The sequence below is a fragment of the Artibeus jamaicensis genome, unplaced genomic scaffold, assembly GCF_021234435.1.
Source record: "Artibeus jamaicensis isolate MK-2021 breed Jamaican fruit bat unplaced genomic scaffold, CSHL_Jam_final scaffold_833, whole genome shotgun sequence".
NCBI lineage: Eukaryota > Metazoa > Chordata > Mammalia > Chiroptera > Phyllostomidae > Artibeus > Artibeus jamaicensis.
Genome location: NW_026522056.1, coordinates 21,868,666 through 21,880,864, shown reverse-complemented (window position 1 = coordinate 21,880,864; position 12,199 = coordinate 21,868,666). Strand labels below are relative to the sequence as shown.

The following is a 12,199-nucleotide window of genomic DNA, read 5'->3' as shown; positions in this document are numbered from 1 at the left end:
CGGTGGGTGTGAGAAGACCCGTGGGGGCTGGGCGAGGGGACAGGCGTGTCTCCTTCAGCACTACGGAGGTTGTGTCTCTACATTAGTGCCCGTTGGTGGGGCGGGGGTGGGGGCGCAATTTTGCCCCCCAGGGGACAGGGCATTCGACAATGTCTGGAGACAGTTTTAGTTGTCACATCTGGGAGGAGGGATGCTACTGGCACCTAGACAGTGGCCAGGGCTGCTGTGAACACGCTGCTGGGCTCCGGACAGACCCACAGCCAAGATGTGCCTTGGGCCGAGGTTGGGGAACCCTGCCCCTTCAGCCGATTCCTCACTCCACCTGCCGAGCTGCTGCTGTTAGGCTGTGCCTGGGAGTTCGATAGGTGGTGCGAGAAGAGAGAGCTTTCTGCTGTTGACATTTTTGGGCACCTGAAGAGTGTAGAGGTGGTATTTCCATCCCTTTATACCTATGCTGTTTCTGAAGTCGCTAGTTTGTACCAGAGGTTACTGCTCTCTCTTTGCCTCATTGGAAATCGTAGCTGATAGTTGTCCCCCGTTCTTGTTTTACCACCGCTCCATTTGCTTGAGGAAGAAAAACCTCATGGGCAGAAGGTTATAGCAACAGGCAACTCTGTGATGTCGGTCACAGGTCTGCTTGGTGGCTTTATAGGCAAAGGCGTTTACCTAATGTCTGTTCCCAATGTCCTTCGCAGCAAACAAACCCAAATGAAGCCACTCCCTTTTTGTTTTAACCTCAGCAGACTCTAGATGACCTAGAGGAAAAATAGTAAACATTTATAATTAATTCTTTAGAATATTCTATCACTTCTTTGTCCATCTTGGCAGATATATATATATATATATATATATATATATATATATCTTTATTAGTCTGTTTTCACCCAAAGTTTAAATTGTGGTCTAGGTTTACTTTGTAAAAAGCATTTTTTTTGTCTCCAGTTTTATGGTAATATCAAATGTCGTGCACAAAATTTAGATGTTTAAGGATATATGTTTAGAAATGATTTTTTTTCTGAAAAACGAGCTGTCCCAAGCACCTATTTGTTTATACACACACACACACACTTGCATCGACTAGTTTGGGGGCAGCCTGCATGGACCTTTTGGAGGCTTCGAGGTCCTGCTGTCTCCTTTAGAGTTGAATGTTGAGTGGCCGAGGCCTCTGGTCAGGGCTGTGTGCGACCCCCAGCCCCCCCCGCCCCACCCTGCCCCACCGAGCACAAGGCGTGTTGGGGAACCTTCATAGAAGTCAGACAGTAGATCTCCTGGGCACACTCGGGGGGAACAGAGTGTCCGACACACCCTGTTGAATCAGGCCACCTCCTGACCTGAAGTCTGCCTGTGACCCTGGGAAAATACTGGGAAAAGCTGCTCCAGGGAGGTCAGAGGTTTCGTGGTCTTGTCTAAGCTCCTTCAGTTCACCTGTTCGGCCACCGAGGCGCTGTTTCCAACATGGGTGCAAGTTGGCTAAGTGGGGCCCCAGGGGAACCCCGATCGTCCTGGGGAGTGGGGTCTGCAGCTGGGAGGGGAGAGCCGTGCCTCACGCTCTGCCCTGCGAGCCCCCAGAAACCAAGGCCAGGCCTCTTCTTTCATGGTGCCGTGCCCTGGGGACTCGCCTCCAGGGGTGCCCTCACCTGCCTGGGGACATCTCCCTCCATCAGTGGCCACCTGGGCCCTGATCAACGCCTGGCAGTCTCACGTGTGTCTGAGTGGACTGCTCTCTGCATTCCACCGTGGACTGCTCTCTGCATTCCACCGTGGACGTCACCCTTCCCCACTTCCACAGCCCTCAGACCCGCACCCTTTCACCCCCCCACCCACCTCAGATAACCTCCCTCACCGCGTCAGGGAAGCAGACTCCAGTGAGGAAGCTGCTGCAGCCTCCGCGCTGGCCAGTCTCCAGGCTGGTGTCTGCGTCCGTGTAGGTGACCAAAGGGGCAGGAGCGGCGTTTCCCAAAGCCAGCCTGTGCCCCGGTCCCTGGACTCCACTCCCCATCCGTCGTCTGCCTCTCCTCTCTCTTAACTGGGCCTTCCTCATCAGCATTAAAACCAGCTCATCTCCGTCCCATTGAAATAAAAAGAAAGAAAAAAGCCCTCCCCCAACCCCAGCCCCTTCAGACTGTGTATGCAAAGCAGGGCCTTCCCCACAAGGTAATGCTCAATGCTTAGTCATTTTTTAAAATTTAATTTTGTTTGAGTTTTTTGCTTTTACTTTAAATTTGATACTGTCAACTTAAGGAAGTAAACCGTGGTAAGTGGTTTTCCAAGTAAATTTTAAAAAATTTTTACTAAGACCACATGCCTCATAAGCGGGCAGCCAGAATTCTCACCTTGCTTCGATCCCAAACTTGTCTGCAAACTCTGCACTGGGTTTGACGTGCAAGTCCCCAGTGGTCTTGAGAACAGAGGGTTCGGTGGACGGGAGGGATAGAAACCCCACGGGAGGAAGTTGGAGAGCGGAGCTGCGGCTACACACCCCATCTCTCTCGTTCACAAGCAAAGTTCTAGCACAAGACCTGATGTGCAGTGAGCGTTCAGAAAATGCTACCTCTTTACATTTGACACAGTTCATTCGTCCATTCGACAGACACCTAATGAGTTCCTAACGTGTTCCCAGGTGCAGTTGTAGGTGCTGGGGGTGTAGACATATGTAAACAAACAACACGACCTGTGTGAGGACACACGTAAGGACATGGAGGTTGAATATGTAGTGTGGTCATATGCGCTATAGAAAAGTAAAGCAGAAAGGGAGAAAAGTAATGTTTTAGGGTCGGGTTGCAGTAGAAGAAATAGGGAGGCCAAGGAAGGCTTCCCAGAGACCTGAACTAGGGACCTGCAGGAGGCCGGGAACTGAGCCATGCAGGTAATACGGGGGAGGTGAGGGCCGGGCTGAGAGAATGCGTCGGGCGTTGTGTTCAGGAAGCTGGCACCGAACCCCACGTAGTGTGGCTTCTCTTGCACGAGATGTCCCAAGCAGGCAAGTTCACAGAGGCAGCCCTATGGAAAAAAAAAAAACCCGGGTGAAGAGGAGTGGGGGTGCCTGCCAATGGTACCTGCTTTCTCCTGGGGGTGATGAAAATGTTCTGAAAGTGATTGGTGTGATTACTACACAATTGTGTAAATATACCAAAAGCAATTAGATTGTATGCTTTAAGGAAGTAAATTGTATGGCCTGTGATTATATCTCAGTAAAGCTGTAATTAAAAAAATAAACAGTGAGACACCAGTGTGGCCTGTGTGGACAGTGGGGCAGGATGAGGTCGGAGAGGCGACTCTTGCGGCCCCTGTAAGAGCGCTGGGCTTTGCTGGGGCTTTGCTGGGGGCGGCACGGCGTGCTGCAGGTCTGTGAGCAGAGGGATGCCATGGGCTTAGTCGTCCGCTGTGGTGAGACGAAGCTGCGGCACAGCAGGGCCGAGAGCACGGTGGCCAGTTAGCAGGCTGGAGCACCGAAACCGGCGAGGCAGGCTGCCCGCCCTCTCTGCTGCGGTTCTCTCTGGTTCCTCAGCAAGCTGCACTCCCCAACCCACTTCGGGGTCTCTCCTTCAGCCCCCTCGCCAGCTTTTCCTCTTTCTCATTGACTGTACGGTTTATTTAGATTACGTCCTGAAATCATTGTTTTCTTCCTGGGCTGTCTCACTCCCCCATGACTGAAGTCCCCATTCAAGAGCCAGGTGGTTTTTAATTCGTTTTCTCATATCTCTGCTGCAGTAGCTCAAGTCCCCTCGAACTCAGCCGGCCTCTTCCAGTTGTCTTTTGTGGCCTCCCCCAGCACGCTGAAACGTGGAGTCTTAAACGACAGCCATTTCTCTTGCTCGAGAACCTGCAGTTCGGGCAGGGTTTGGCAGGGATGACGCTTCCCTGCTTGTCTGGGGCTGGACAGGTCATTTTCAAGGTGGCTCGAACACATGGTACGAAGCCGGCTCTGCATGCGGGCTGAGATCCAGCCAGGCCTGGCGGGGGGGACTCCACGCAGGTCTCACCACTGACCGACTGTTTAGGCTTCCTCCCGGCTTGGAGGCCTCACAGCTGGTGCGTGACTTACATGGCAGCTCAGGGCTCCAAGTCAATGGCCTTCTACCACGTGGCATCGTAAGGCATAGTGTCACTTCCTGCAAAATCACAGACCCACCAGGTTCAAGGAACGGGAACACACACCCTGGTGTTCAGAGGGAGGTTGCCCATGTGACATTGTTAAAGCATGTGACAGGGGAGATGATATCATGGCCATCGTTGGCAGACGTCACGGGCCACACTGTTCAAAACTGAACTAGCCTTGTTCATAAACCTGCCTTTTCTTGAAAGTTCTCTGATTTAGTCATTGGTTCTGTCATCTCCACAAATGAGTGGACCAATGCAGTTTGAACCCATGTTGTTCAAGGGTCGATTGTATGTATACATGGAAACATGCATATCAGTGTGTGCGTATGTGTGTACAGAGGAGGTCTCTAAATGTGTTTTTACATTTGGGTCAGATTTGTCACTGGCGTGTTTAGAAATTCACGGTGTTCCTATCTGAGGGTGTGCGTATGGTTGGCATAAATTTTGTCCTATCCTGTCCTATTCCTTAGCACCCACTGTTGTTCAGAATGCACCACGTCAGACGTGAAGCTGGTGCAGACTTGTGTGTTCTCTCTGTTGTCCCTTGTCCTCTGACCGGTATGTCCGTCCATCCCACTCAAGGTAAAGAAACCGCCGCGATGAAAGCTGATCTCCTGAGGGCCAGGAACATGAAAAGGTACATTAACCAACTGACGGTGGCGAAGAAGCAGTGCGAGAAGAGAATCCGAACCCTGGGAGGCCCTGCCTACGACCAGCAAGAGGACGGGGCCTTGGACGAGGGGGAGGGGCCTCAGAGCCAGAAGGTAGAGCTTTTTAGTCCTTGTTTTGACCATTTCCTGTTTGTTGCGAACACTGATGGAATTAGATATACAGTCTTAACTTTCTGGTGTGTGACTTGTGTTCCAGAATATGGACTGGTGTGTTTGCTTTGATGAGTACAGAGCTGTATTACTTGGTGTCCTTGACTTCTGGGAACGAGAGTGGGCATGACAGATAGACATGGGTGTGTGTGTGTGTGCGTGTGTGCCTGCACAGGCCTGTGTGTGTGTTTCCATCCCCTCTTTGCCCTCCCACAGTCCTAGAGGAGCACATTTATATTTGCAAGGACCCAAGCATGTTACCACTTGGATGGAAGTAACCGCCCACAAAGTAGAAGGTGTCTTGTAAGTTAGTTTAGGCAGCTCTCAGCACATTGCTGTGAAGTATGTATTTAACGTTCCCACTTTACAGGTGAAGAAACAGAGTTGGTTTCCTTCTAAGCAAATTTCTAAAGCCATGCAGATAAGAAGAGGCAGAACTAGATAAAAGACCCAAGTCTAGTTGATTCACAAATCTGAGTGCTTTCTCACTAAACCATGATATATCCATGGTTGTTTCTGTATAAGAAAACTTTGGACTGTCTGATGCCCAGTCCTTAAATCATGGCGCCTAGGAAAGTGTTCTGGCCCTACCTCACACCTGTCCTTATTTTCAAGGACCAAAGAGCAGGCCAGGATTCAAGGAAACAGCCACGGTACACTTGGGGGAGCGTGGCTGTACCACTTGGCAACAGACTTCAAGGCAAACTCCACCCTCCTCTTGTGGAAGGGGTCAGTTAGCCACAAAGAAGCAGCATCTGTGTAACTTAACTCTGGCCACAGCCCCAACCTCATTTACTCTGATTTTTAGTCTCTTCATCTTTTCCTGTTGGGCTCTTGCTTGTCTCTGCATTACCACTTCCTCTCTCCCAGCGATGGAAGTTGACCTTGTTCCTGGCTCAGTCTCCATCAGAGCCTCTTCAGGGACGGTCGCGCTCCACGTTGGACCAGCCCTTCTGCAATGTCTTTGCACAAGTGCTGCCAGGCAGCCCCGAGGAGGTTTTGTTTTAGGGAGGGGGCCTCTAGCCCCTGGGGGGCTGTGTGTTTTGCTGTTAGCAAATGCACCTTTCTGTGATTTTGGTTTTGTGGTTCAAAGTGTAAACTTCACTTTCTGCTAAACGTTGGAGAAAGAGTGGATTTGACAGGTTGAATGTTGTTCGCCTCCCTCCTTCTCTTCAGCCTCTGGACTCTTAAGTAAACTTCTAGCCACATTGATCATAGGTGAGGTCTTCTTCTTGTGTCCTGTCCATTCATCCATTTATCCATTCATCAGTTCATTCACTCAATGGACATTTATCAGGAGTCTTTAATCTCTCAGTTACAGTGCAAGGCATTAGGGTACAAAGTGAGTCGGAGAGGCCCTGCTCTCAGTCTCATGCAATTACAGGTTAAGCGATGCAATAGAGAAGGGAGGTGTACACTTAAGAGAAGCACCTGTGGCCAGCCACTTACTAAAAGGTGATATGATGATAGAGAAGAACCCCGAGGAAGATAAGGGGAGCTCATTGTAGGAGAGCTGAATGTGATTTCCACAGAGGCTATCCAGAAGTTTCTGCGAGAAGCAGAGCTAACCTGGTTCCAGCTGCATTTTGACTCATTCTTCCAGGTTCTTAGGAAGTGAGGAAACCCATTTCTGTTGCAATAGTTTATCCTCAGAGTAAAAACCATTTCATCGAGTGTTCAGGCTGGAAGACTCAGACAATATAGCATCCCAATATGTGTGGTGGGTTGCCATCTGAAAGGTAAAACTTCGGTTAGTTCGGAGCCATTCTGCTTTCTTCCTGAATAGATAGCGCAGCTTTGCTCCAACCTAATCAATCACATCTGATCTGGAGCCGTCACTACTGACTCTGTTTCAGAACATCGCCTTCAAAATTAGATGAACCTTCCAAACAAAAGAGATTGCCTGAGGGAATAAATAAAGTCAAGACTTAATTATATGTTGTCCATAAGAAATTATAAAGGTGTAAAAATAGGTTGGAGGTAAAAGCAGGGGAACAAGCCTGCCATGCTATCATAAACTTAGAAATCTAAAGTAGCTCATGTTAGCATCAGACAAAATAGACTTTAGAACAAGGAGTTTAACCAGAAGAAAAAAGGGGTCAAAAATCAGTGATCTTCATCTTCAGTCCTACAGATTAATGCTAAAATAACTAAAAGGGAATAAATAATATAACAACAGAAACCAGTGAAATAGAAAACAAAAAGAAAATCAATGAAACCAAAAGGTAGGTTCTTGAAAAGGTCAATAATATTTATATACACTAGTTAGACTAAGAAAAAAAGAGAGAAGACACATATTACTAATATTAGAAATGAGAGAGGGCATCACTATAAATCCTACGTACATTAAAAGGTTAACAAAGGAGTATCATGAACAACTTTAAGCCAATAATGTTTACAATCGAAATGAACTAGACATTTCCCTTTAAAAACACAAATTACCAAAACCGACTCAGAACAGAGTGTCTGATTAGCCCCAGAAATGAATGTATTAAAGAAAATGAATGAAAGAGAGTGAATTCATCATTTAAAACCTTCCCACAAAGCCCACAAAGAAAGCTTCAGGCTCGGATCCTTTCACTGGTGAATCCTATTAAACATTTCCAGGCAAAGATGATATCGATCTTAACTACACCCTTCCGATAAAACGAAGGAGAAGGGACTCTTCATCTCTTCACAGGATGCCAGGGTGACTGGTGCCAAACCAGAGGAAAACATTACAGAGAAAAGCAAAACGCTGCTGAGCAATAGCATCATGACCCTAAACAGAAAGGTCCAGAACAAACTCTTAGCAAATCAAATCCAGCCATCCATGCATAGGAAAAGTACACCAATATCTGTTCTCCTGGCACTGGGTCCTTAGTGTACATGTTGCATACATCATTTATCTGCAATTGTGTTGTCAGAGCTTGATGGAATATAGGTTTTTAAAACAGCTTTATTAAGGTATAGTGACATACAACACACTGCGTGTATTTAAAGTGTGCACAAATACATTTTATCAAGTGTGTATACTCATGAAATCATCATCTTGGTTAAGATAGTGAACGTATTCATCACCCCCAGATGTTTCCTCGTGCCCTTTGTAGTCTCTTAAACCCACTCAGGACCCACTGATCTAATCCTTTCACCCATGTTTACCCAACTAGAAAGTCGCCTCTTCACTACCCCACTTTTTGGCCTCTATTATTGTCTTTCTTAGCCAAAATCCTGGTTCAAGCTTTTCCTGATTAGTTTCTGATGTTGTCTGTTGTGAGTCACAACAACTCTTGTACAAGTCTCACAGCAACCTATAGAGCAGGCGGTACAATCCCCATTCTACAGATGAAGAAACCAAGGCTCAGAGTGATGGAGTCACTAGAGCCAGGATTCAAACCTACGTATGTCTATTTGCAAATAGTGTAGGTGTTACACAGTGAAACGCTCATGCAGGCCTCAAGAGAAGAAAAACAGAGAACTTGGTTTATCCACCAGCCAAGATACAAGGTGTATCAGGTGTTTAATTATCCTTGAGATATATTTATTCTTGTTTATTTGGAGATAGTTGCAACTTTTAGGGCTTGACCATAGAACTAATAAGAGAATCAGAAGATGTTTTGGACTTAATTTTGCAAATATGTGAATTTGTATCCCACTTGGAATTCATTTGATCTGAGTGAAATTATCCTGGGAAGACTTCCTTAAAATTTGTCGAATATCCGTCCTGCTCATCTCCTCCCTATATTAAAAATAAATTGCTTTCTGAGGGATCTGTCATCCCTGGCCGAAGTTGGGATGAGTGCCTTCAAACCTGTCAGGAGCACGGACAGTTAGCATTGGACTTCAAACTGCTTCACTGGTACGGTTTACATAAAGAAAAGATACATGCTACAGTCTCCCACAGTTAGTAAACTAGCTAAATACCGCTGGTCCGCAGTGATTATGGGGAGTAATTATTAGTGGTCTGCAGCAGTCGGTGGCTGTCTCCTTTAATTAGTGACCAGAAGTTGTGAGAAAAGGTGCCCATCGCTTTTTGCCCACAGAACACATTTCGGTGTTTACTGTTGGTGGCAGGAGAATGAACAGGCATTGACACACACATCTGGTTTTAGACTTACCGATAACATTCTGAAACTTTTCTGTTACAATAGAAAGAGTCTTTTTAAAAGAATCTTAAAATGTTTTCTTTTCACTGCACATGAGTTATACGTAGGTGCTATTTTTAAATCTTATTAAGAAGCAAGAATGTGGGGCTTACCTGTCTTCTGAAATAATCCCAGGCATTTCTCCTACTTCACTGAGTTACGAATCATAATGGAGGTCATCTGCTTTCTCATCTACGGCAGTCTGTGCTCCCAATTGTTCCTGCAGTGTATTCAGATAGTGGGGTTTTGTTGTTGGGTAAGCTCGCAGAATGATGAAGTAGTAGTTTGGGTCTATCCATACATTGGAATGTCATGGTTCAACTCAGTGATGCTTACAAAAGGTTTTTCTAATGAATGTGAAGCTGTAAACAAAAGGGCGAAATAGAAAATCATTTGTAGATTCCCTCAGCTGTATGAAAAGAAGATGGGAAGCAAAAATGCAAAATTATTACTCTCCAGCTTCCTGGTCTTGAATACATTTCTCTTCGGTTTCTCTGTTATCCGTATCTGTTACTTTTAGCAGTACCTCCCACAGGGCGGGGGTGTTTTTGTCTGTTTCATTTTCTAGAAGTGTGTCTGATACAGAATTGATGCCAAATAGATCTTGTACTGAATGCGTGAATGTTTTATAGAAAATTGGTATTTATTGAATGTGTGCATTTTGGGAGAGTGAGAGAAGTACTATACTACATTGTCTATGGCCTTAGAAAAACAAAGCATCAATTAATTTATTAATAAATGTGGAACTTAATGAAAGTAGAAATTAATCCATTGGAAGTTAAAGCAATGTGATATTTAAAATTTGATTTTTAAGAACTTTTTCTTTAATTCTCTTAATAGATTCTTCAGTTTGAAGAGATCTTGGCCAATGCTTTCTACCGAGAGCCCTTCAGAACGTACATGGAAAGGATGGACAAGAAAGCTCTGATTAGTTTTTGGGAGTCTGTGGAATGTTTAAAGAGTGCGACCAAGGTAGTCTGTTTAGACCAAGGAATGTTAACCACCAGCTGGTGAAATTCATACGTTCTGCCCTGTGTCTGTTTCTCAATGGAGCTGTAAGAAAATACATTAAAAGAGTATTTTAAACCAAATATAATACTGGCATTATGTCCTAGCCTATAATGGTAAATAAAATTAGATCTTTTTATCTTACAAAAGATTATTTTAAATATATATTCAAAGGGGAAAAGAAAGACCTACAAATGTGCCAAAATAATAAATTTAGTAAAAGGTGGTTCCTTTTTAATGCATCGTAGAAAGGCATATACATACCCATGTTATTGTTATAATAAGTTGGTCTCGTCACCTCCAACTCCATTTTATAACCTCATTATTTTTAATATCGTAATGTGCATATTTTACAGTACTGTTTGTTCTCCTTTTGTTTTCTTTAAAATATGATTGAGTTAAGGAACACAGAAAAACATTTTGATTACAGATGCCCCTTAGAATGAAAAGCCCAGCAATAAGCATTGCGTTTTGTATCTTAAATACATAGTGAGGAACTTAGCAGTTCCTCACTATGTATTTAAGAATTAAATTAAAGAATGTGAAATATATGTGTGTGTTTATGTCTGTAAATATACTTAACAATATGTGTAACATGTATAATGTATATATTTTGTGAGGCTTATGAAAATAAGCACACAGAGCGTTGTGCACATTAAACCACTCCTTTGTACTTTGTTGCTAGAACTGAGTACCACCCGTTGTTAACTGTTCAACATAGTGTTCACCTTAAGGAACCGGTTGTTTTCTCAGCGTCTGACATGTACCCCTGGGCCCCGAATGTGCACACAGAGGCCGAAGCCCGACCCTGGCGTGCACCACCGTGCGTTCCCGGTGCCTTCCTTCTGGCTCCGAGAAGCAGAGAGTGCAGAAGAAAGCAGTTCTCAGAGACGATATTTCTTACTTTTCTCACTATTCTCCTGTCTTTTCAGAATGAAATCCCACAATTAGTTGGTGAAATTTACCAGAATTTCTTTGTGGAGAGCAAAGAAATACCTGTGGAAAAGTCACTGTACAAAGAGATCCAGCAATGCCTTGTAGGAAATAAAGGTATCGAAGTGTTCTGCAAGATCCAGGGAGATGTTCATGAGATCCTGAAGGACAGGTATTACCCTTCGTTTATCGTCAGCGACCTGTATGAGAAGTTGATGATAAAAGAGGAAGAGAAGCACGCCTCGCAGCTGATTTCTAACAAGGAGGACGTGGTGAGTCCCGTTCAGCTCTCTGCTTCCTTTTCGGCGCATGAGCTTTGAGTGTGATTAGGCGAGCACATATTGTGGAAGCCAAAGTTGGAGGGCACCTTCATCTTTTAACATACGGGACTTTCAGTGGAACTTGATGTTGTGTTACCTCCTTGCTTCTGGCCTTACACACTTCTTTCTTTGTCCTTCTGACCACGGGCTGTCCTTCTGACCCAGCACTAAGTCACAGCTCTCCCCACCTTTTGTCTGCCTCAGAGACACGCAGGGTTCAACTCCCGAAAAGTGGGGGCAGAAAGTCTGTGGGGGTAGCGGTTCGTGGCTTCGGCCAGGTTAGAGAATCAGTGGAACTGTACCATCCAGTCTGAGGGGAAACGAGGAGAGGAAGAGAATGTGGCTGGAGTCATTGGAAATATTTTGGAGTTAAGAAAAATCAGATGAGATGAAGATGTTCTGAAAGGAACCTTGCTCAGCCACACCGTCAGTGTGATTTCCACCTAGTGTGCTGGTCATTTTGGGGTGCCCCTGTTGCTATCTCTCATTTCCTGTTAGTGACATAGGAGTTTTAGGATTTGTGAATGTACCAAGGAAGCGAAATGTTTTAGTCATCTTACATAGAAAAGAGTATAAATTATCTTGGATTCTTTCTTCCCAGTTCACTCTGTTTCAAGCCCTCAGGACCAAGTGTTTGCTCTTGATGGCATTAGAATCTGGCATCTGCAAACTGTGGTTAAATTCATTCATTCAGGCTTTTTTGAAGAAAGAAAAGTTTTGTTACTTGATTCTTTACCTTTTCAGAGTACAAACCCCACTAACGTGTTTGGTCCCAAGCTCACAACTGATTGCATTTTCTCCTTGAGACGGGCCAGTTTGTTTTAACCGTGTTGTCTCTTTGCCTAAAAGTTAAAGTGGTTAATATGCAAGTGCTATAAAAGAGGTTATTCAA

General features: G+C 45.1%; 1 protein-coding gene across 4 annotated transcripts in view; it reads left to right on the top strand.

The window, feature by feature from the left end:
- The window catches only part of SNX25 (sorting nexin 25), a 93,409-nt gene that overhangs the window by 52,760 nt on the left and 28,450 nt on the right, over positions 1-12,199 (top strand). For all 4 annotated transcript variants that reach the window (XM_053659821.1, XM_053659823.1, XM_053659822.1 and 1 more), the window contains exons 7-9: positions 4,684-4,865; positions 9,887-10,018; positions 10,987-11,259. In XM_053659821.1, coding sequence (XP_053515796.1) covers positions 4,684-4,865; positions 9,887-10,018; positions 10,987-11,259 — 587 coding nt within the window. The remainder of the gene's footprint in view (positions 1-4,683; positions 4,866-9,886; positions 10,019-10,986; positions 11,260-12,199) is intronic.